General features: G+C 40.9%; 1 protein-coding gene across 1 annotated transcript; it reads right to left on the bottom strand.

Annotated features, from left to right (window-relative positions):
- Window positions 1–578: 578 nt before the first annotated feature.
- Window positions 579–3,777, bottom strand: LOC311136050 (class II histocompatibility antigen, B-L beta chain-like). Its single transcript, XM_084170117.1, has 5 exons — window positions 3,612–3,777; window positions 2,676–2,960; window positions 1,853–2,125; window positions 1,430–1,540; window positions 579–1,295 (listed from the first exon to the last, which is right to left on the bottom strand). The coding sequence occupies exons 1-5, from the start codon at window positions 3,673–3,675 to the stop codon at window positions 1,246–1,248; spliced, it is 783 nt and encodes a 260-aa protein (XP_084026243.1). The 5' UTR covers window positions 3,676–3,777; the 3' UTR covers window positions 579–1,245.
- Window positions 3,778–8,507: the final 4,730 nt, after the last annotated feature.

Consider the following 8,507-nt stretch of genomic DNA (forward strand, 5'->3'; position numbering starts at 1 on the left):
GCTGGACAATTGAGGAGTAGAAAAACATCACCTGGTCCGACGAATCCCGGTTCCTGTTGCGTCATGCTGATGGCAGAGTCAGGATTTGGCGTAATCAGCATGAGTCCATAGTCCCATCCTGCCTGGTGTCAACTGTACAGGCTGGTGGCGGTGGTGTAATGGTGTGGATGTTTTCCTGGCACACGTTACGTTCCTTGATACTAATTGAGGAATGTTAGGTCCGACCTGGTACTAGATGGGTGTACCTCATAAACTGGCCCTGAATGTATATATAACCTTTTTTAGTAAAGCGTTCTTTGATCTCGTACAAAGAACCAAAAGGAACCAAACATTTTTCTAAGAGTATAGACCTATACATTTATATATACAAATATGATTCATATTTTCTTCAACATACAAATGTACTATTGACAAAAGGTAGGATCTCATAAGATTCTTATAATACTTTTCCATATGGGTAAGCAATGCAGGCACTTGTAGCCTGGCATTTTATATAAAAGTGTACAGTACATCCAAACAATTCTGTGAGATGCTAGGCCGATGCCCTCTCACATTGAAGAGACAGAGATGGTGATCTTGCAATAAATAGCTTATTTTTATTAGCAACTTACAGACATCTCAGCCGCACCTTCCACACACTCTACAGAATTCTCAATTTAAACAAACTGAGCCCTTGAGGCAGGAGGCCACGAGTGTGAGCAATCGACTAATTAACAGTCAGTGCAAGCGATCAGTTTACAATTAAAGGGACATTCCACTCATTCTACATTCAAACACACAGGTAAAGGTTGAGCTGGTCAATAAAGATAAATTAACTAGATTTAGATTTGATGATGAATAGGCATTTTAGGATCCTTTAATATAAACACAATAGAATACATTCACACAAATGACAGTGAAGGCTACTCCTTCACAAATTCATAGGCAAGCTAATGTCTTAAAATGAAACTGTAATATCGACAAAGGCTTTTACCAAACAGAAATTATTTCTGATGTTAAATTCTAATGAAAAAGGTTCTATGTAGAACCTCCCACTGGGCAAAAACTGGTTGAATCAACGTTGTTTCCACTTCATTTCAACCAGAAAAATCTATGTGATGACGTTGAATCAACATGGAAAACTGATTGGATTTGCAAAGTCATCAACTTAAGGGCATTTCATCTTTTTTTTTTACCCAACTTTTTACCTAAATGCAATGACATGGTGACAATGACATTTGTTATTGATTTCACGTTGAATTCACGTTAGTTGACGGTCCCATAATCACGAAAACCAATATGACCGAACAGCCATCCTGTTGAAAGTAAAATCAAAGATACTGAATTAAGAGCCATGAGAATAAACCATCATAGAGCACTGAGTCTATAACAGCAGTACAGGTAGATAGCAGTACAACCATAATTTTTCATGAGGCTTGTGGTTCCTCACCAGTAGATGTCATCCTGTAGGTCAGTCCAGCTGCTACAAAGACCACTCCCAGCAGCAGCCCACAGGCCCCGATCACTATCTTATTCTTCTCAGACTTAGGCAAGGAGGGGTCTGCAATTATACATTTAACAAAGATCATGGCCTCCAAACCACATGCAAAGAAAAATAGTATTTTAATCTCCCTATTCAACAGAGACATTGGGCTATACGACACAAACTGGTGAACATTTCAGAGACGAGTTGTGACTGTTCTACTCTTCAGCTGATGAGTTAAGAGTTGACTTTCCTTGTCCCCATGTTTATATTAGTGAGCCCTAAGATGAAATAGCCACTGTTCTGCAGTCCTGTTGGGGAGTCGGGTGAAGCCGTTCTCACTTATACAATTACTCCACTCACACACTCTTACTCCACACATACCCTTACCCCAGTCATAAAATGTGGGCTCAGTCTGGCTGATGTGCTCCACCATACAGGTGATTCTCTCTCCAATTGTGGGTGTGTACTTCAAATAGGACTGTATCTGGTAGCTCCAGTGTCCATTGGCCAGTACGTCAGTGGAGGTCACATCTGAGGTCACTTCCTGGCCGTTCCTCAGCCACGTCACTCTGATGTGTTTGGGGTAGAAGAAGTGGACGCTACACACAAGGCTGGAGTCGCTGGACGGCCCCTCTAGCCTCAGTGTGACGTTGGGCTCCACTAGAGAAGGAGGTCAGTGAATCAATGATGATACGTTATAACTGGAAAAATAAGGTTTCGAGCAGAAATGTTGAGTGCTTGCTACAGAAATCTGTAGCCTAAAATGGTGGAAAAAACTAAGGGAATGTGCTTGAGACCAGCACTCCAATGTTGAATTTCCGAATTTGTTCAAATTAGGTTAAGGGTTTGGTTGGTAAAGGGTAAGTTTAACATTTTGGCTAGTCGGGCTGTCAATGGGATGCAAGTCAGAAAAGTCCCCTTAGTCTGTCCCTTCTGAGCACTAGCAGTTAAAGCCACAGTCAGTAAGATTTCCAGTTGTTCATTGTTCATTCCAACAACTCCTCTATTTAGAAGAATATGGCTTTGAAATACTATACCTTACTAGATTATTACAACTGACCTATTACTCCATGGTCTACGTTTTGTTGTAATACAATATCATTGAGAAAATAATGTGACATGTTATCAAGTCCTACAGAGCATATGCTATAGACATAAAACAAATCAAGTGAGGGATAACTTCCAGTTGTTAGTGAATTGTTATAATCACCCATATACATATCTGTTGTGTTGTAGATCCGATTAGCATATGGCTTGCATAACACCTCCATATCTGTTCTCCTCCTGGGGATCTCATCTGGGTCCTCATTCCACTTTTCTGCAGATATCACTCCCCATGCTGTGTATCCTGTCCACCTCTCTGTGGTGCTGTTGTACTGAGCCACCATGATCTTGTTAAAATGATGCTCTATAATATACTCCATATCATGTAAGTCTCTGGATCTAAACCCACACCAAGCATCATCGTGTGCAAAATCTTCATCTGAGGAATCAACTATAATAACAGAAAAGGGACATGTAAAAGTGATGTTTGGATTTGAAGAGTTCTGCACACTTCAGAAATATAATTGTATGGATATATCTGGTCCGCCAGCCCATTAAAAAAGAAGGATATAGCAATGACAATGGAAATAACTGACCCTTTTTTTGGCTGATATAAACGAACAAATCGTTCAAAAAAATAATTTGTGCTGCCCTCCATTGAATTTCAAAATTCCTATGTGGCTTTCGAGACAGAATTATTGCCTATCCTTGTCTTATACTGTGTAAATTACTAGTTTATAACTTGCCATACAAATCTGTATTTCATTGCAAGAATATGGGACAATTGTAAAACACTTAGGTCTAGATTCAGTCAGATCATTGTCAAGAAGGCACACCTGCCCCACTCGCGTTAGAAGTTCAGAACGAGAAAGCTATCGAAATAATTACGCTCAAAGTGAAAAATCATTAAACGAAATAATGAGGATTTCTATCATCCTAATCGAGCTGTAGATTACATCTCACATTCCAGTGTTCGAATTTGTAAACAAGCCTGCATGGGATTTCTGTTAATGCGACTCAGTGCAGCCAATCGCAATGTCCACTTTCTTTCACTGTTAAAAAGCAATAAAATCTCATTTGGATTATGATTGTTTGTACTCACCCACTTCAGATAGAGAGGAGAAGAGGAGCAGCAGGTGGATGGAGAAGCAATTCAGCACATACATGATCAAGTCTCAGAGTTAGAACATTTCAACTGTGAAACAACACTGAGGAAACTAAAGCTATGTTTCAAGAACCACCCTCTTAAACAGCTGGGAAAGTTCAGCTTTGAACTCAGGAGGACCGTTACCAACCTGGACTCAGGGGTAGATGTAACATAGTAAAAGTAAATCCATAGTGAATGTATATCCAGGACACTCCAATTAATATGATATGTATGGTATGTATTAATTTGTGGATGTCCATCATCCATTTCGTATGATATTTTATGGATTACAATTCCTTTGATATGTTACTAATTGCAATTCGTACAATATGTTATGAATTGCAATTCATACAATATGTTACAGATTAGCAAAACCTGTTATATGTTACCAATTCCAATTAGTTGTGGCTAACGTTTGCTATGTGGCTAGGTGACTAACGCTAACGTTAGCTAGGTGGCTAACATTAGCTAGGCTAAGGGTTAAGGTTAGGGTTAAGGTTAGCGTTAGGAGTTAGGTTAAAGGGTTAATGTTAGTGTTAGGGCAGTGTTTCCCAAACTAGGGGTCAAGCATAGCCGCAGGAAGTAAGGGTGCTGAGTGTGCTTCAGCACCCCCTGAAAAATCGGAATAAAAAAGAAATATTTACAGTGAGGGAAAAAAGTATTTGATCCCCTGCTGATTTTGTATGTTTGCCCACTGACAAAGAAATGATCAGTCTATAATTTTAATGGTAGGCTTATTTGAACAGTGAGAGACAGAATAACAATTAAAAAATCCAGAAAAACGCATGTCAAAAATGTTATAAATTGATTTGCATTTTAATGAGGGAAATAAGTATTTGACCCCTCTGCAAAACATGACTTAGTACTTGGTGGCAAAACCCTTGTTGGCAATCACAGAGGTCAGACATTTTCTTGTAGTTGGCTACTAGGTTTGCACACATCACAGGAGGGATTTTGTCGCACTCCTCTTTGCAGATCTTCTCCGAGTCATTAAGGTTTCGAGGATGACGTTTGGCAACTCGAACATTCAGCTCCCTCCACAGATTTTCTATGGGATTAAGGTCTGGAGACTGGCTAGGCCACTCCAGGACCTTAATGTGCTTCTTCTTGAGACACTCCTTTGTTGCCTTGGCCATGTGTTTTGGGTCATTGTCATGCTGGAATACCCATCCACGACCCATTTTCAATGCCCTGGCTGAGGGAAGGAGGTTCTCACCCAAGATTTGATGGTACATGGCCCCGTCCATCATCCCTTTGATGCAGTGAAGTTGTCCTGTCCCCTTAGCAGAAAAACACCCCCAAAGCATAATGTTTCCACCTCCATGTTTGACGGTGGGGATGGTGTTCTTGGGGTCATAGGCAGCATTCCTCCTCCTCCAAACACGGTGAGTTGAGTTGATGCCAAAGAGCTCCATTTTGGTCACATCTGACCACAACACTTTCACCCAGTTCTCCTCTGAATCATTCAGATGTTCATTGGCAAACTTCAGACGGGCATGTATATGTGCTTTCTTGAGCAGGGGGACCTTGCGGGCGCTGCAGGATTTCCATCCTTCACAGCGTTGTGTGTTACCAATTGTTTTCTTGGTGACTATGGTCCCAGCTGCCTTGAGATCATTGACAAGATCCTCCCGTTTAGTCCTGGGCTGATTCCTCACCGTTCTCATGAGCATTGCAACTCCACGAGGTGAGATCTTGCATGGAGCCCCAGGACAAGGGAGATTGACAGTTATTTTGTGTTTCTTCCATTTGCGAATAATCGCACCAACTGTTGTCACCTTCTCACCAAGCTGCTTGGCGATGGTCTTGTAGCCCATTCCAGCCTTGTGTAGGTCTACAATCTTGTCCCTGACATCCTTGTAGAGCTCTTTGGTCTTGACCATGATGGAGAGTTTGGAATCTGATTGATTGATTGCTTCTGTGGACAGGTGTCTTTTATACAGGTAACAAACTGAGATTAGGAGCACTCCCTTTAAGAGTGTGCTCCTAATCTCAGCTCGTTACCTGTATAAAAGACACCTGGGAGCCAGAAATCTTTCTGATTGAGAAGGGGTCAAATACTTATTTCCCTCATTAAAATGCAAATCAATTTATAACATTTTTGACATGCGTTTTTCTGGATTTTTTTGTTGTTATTCTGTCTCTCACTGTTCAGATAAACCTACCATTAAAATTATAGACTGATCATTTCTTTGTCAGTGGGCAAACGTAGAAATAAGAAATAAAATAATAAGTAGTGCGCTGGGCCTTTGCTAGTATTAGCGGACAGATATAGACTTCTGTAGCGTGCAAAAAAAGGTAGTTATATAGTAGTATTGCCGCAGGATTCAATAGTTGGAATTGTAAGTTTTTGCCCTGTCCCTTTCTCTTACATTTGTATTTACATTTACGTCATTTAGCAGATGCTCTTATCCAGAGCGACTTACAAATTGGTGCATTCACCTTATGATAGCCAGTGGGACAATCACTTTACAATTTTTTTGGGACATATTTTTCTAATTTGGTAATTTTTAGAGTATATTTAAAATGTTCATTTGTTATACAGTGGGGAGAACAAGTATTTGATACACTGCCGATTTTGCAGGTTTTCCTACTTACAAAGCATGTAGAGGTCTGTAATTTTTATCATAGGTACACTTCAACTGTGAGAGACGGAATCTAAAACAAAAATCCAGAAAATCACGTTGTATGATTTTTAAGTAATTAATTTGCATTTTATTGCATGACATAAGTATTTGATACATCAGAAAAGCAGAACTTAATATTTGGTACAGAAACCTTTGTTTGCAATTACAGAGATCATACGTTTCCTGTAGGTCTTGACCAGGTTTGCACACACTGCAGCAGGAATTTTGGCCCACTCCTCCATACAGACCTCCAGATCCTTCAGGTTTCGGGGCTGTCGTTGGGCAATATGGACTTTCAGCTCCCTCCAAAGATTTTCTATTGGGTTCAGGTCTGGAGACTGGCTAGGCCACTCCAGGACCTTGAGATGCTTCTTACGGAGCCACTCCTTAGTTGCCCTGGCTGTGTGTTTCAGGTCGTTGTCATGCTGGAAGACCCAGCCACGACCCATCTTCAATGCTCTTACTGAGGAAGGAGGTTGTTGGCCAAGATCTCGCGATACATGGCCCCATCCATCCTCCCCTCAATACGGTACAGTCGTCCTGTCCCCTTTGCAGAAAAGCATCCCCAAAGAATGATGTTTCCACCTCCATGCTTCACGGTTGGGATGGTATTCTTGGGGTTGTACTCATCCTTCTTCTTCCTCCATACACGGCGAGTGTAGTTTAGACCAAAAATCTCTATTTTTGTCTCATCAGACCACATGACCTTCTCCCATTCCTCCTCTGGATCATCCAGATGGTCATTGGCAAACTTCAGACGGGCCTGGACATGCGCTGGCTTGAGCAGGGGGACCTTGCGTGCGCTGCAGGATTTTAATCCATGACGGCGTAGTGTGTTACTAATGGTTTTCTTTGAGACTGTGGTCCCAGCTCTCTTCAGGTCATTGACCAGGTCCTGCCGTGTAGTTCTGGGCTGATCCCTCACCTTCCTCATGATCATTGATGCCCCACGAGATGAGATCTTGCATGGAGCCCCAGACCGAGGGTGATTGACCTTCATCTTGAACTTCTTCCATTTTCTAATAATTGCGCCAACAGTTGTTGCCTTCTCACCAAGCTGCTTGCCTATTGTCCTGTAGCCCATCCCAGCCTTTTGCAGGTCTACAATTTTATCCCTGATGTCCTTACACAGCTCTCTGGTCTTGGCCATTGTGGAGAGGTTGGAGTCTGTTTGATTGAGTGTGTGGACAGGTGTCTTTTATACAGGTAACGAGTTCAAACAGGTGCAGTTAATACAAGTAATGAGTGGAGAACAGGAGGGCTTCTTAAAGAAAAACTAACAGGTCTGTGAGAGCCGGAATTCGTACTGGTTGGTAATTGATCAAATACTTATGTCATGCAATAAAATGCAAAATAATTACTTAAAAATCATTCAATGTGATTTTCAGGATTTTTGTTTTAGATTCCGTCTCTCACAGTTGAAGTGTACCTATGATAAAAATTACAGACCTCTACATGCTTTGTAAGTAGGAAAATCTGCAAAATCGTATTTGTATTTGTATTTATTTTTAATATATATATTTTTTTTTAAATGTGTGCTTCCGCAGAGGTAGGGGTTTGATTCCCATGGGGGAGCAGTACGAAAAAGTATGCAAATGTTGGCACTCACTACTGTACGTAAGTTGCTTTGGATAACAAAAGTAGTGCACTGGGCCTTTACTAGTTCTGCATTAGCGGACCTATATAGACCTCTTTACTGCATTCATTTCAAGAACCATACTCTTTCACTTCCTAAAACCTTCCTTTTAGGTGAATCCCCATGGCCACTGCTAGTACATACTGTATTTTCGATTCAGAGATAGCGGACAAAATGAGGGTTAGGCTTCTGTTGTAAGAACAGTGTAAATATGTGCTTAAAGGGACATCACACTCCAAAATCAAAACTTGTCCTCTGCCAAAATCCAAAAGTAAGGAAAAAATTGGCAATGCAATCTCTAGACATGCAGCGCTTATCTTTTCCATTCATTTTGGATTTCTGGCATAGGACAAGCTTTTTTAGCACCTTTTTACCCAAATGTATGCACTCATGACTGTTGATTGTGGATGTCTGAAAACATTGGAGTGCAATGTTCCTGTGATTAAATGGTGATAAGAACAATATAAAGTAAGGTATTACTTAGTCCTGTTTCAAACGGATGGGGAGAGTAAATCTGTGGATGGGGAGAGAATCAACATAAACATGTTTACTTCTCAGAGTTAGTTCCACTTCTCTGAGCTTTGGAGG

The sequence above is a fragment of the Coregonus lavaretus genome, assembly GCF_964263955.1.
Source record: "Coregonus lavaretus genome assembly, chromosome: 10".
Taxonomy (NCBI): domain Eukaryota; kingdom Metazoa; phylum Chordata; class Actinopteri; order Salmoniformes; family Salmonidae; genus Coregonus; species Coregonus lavaretus.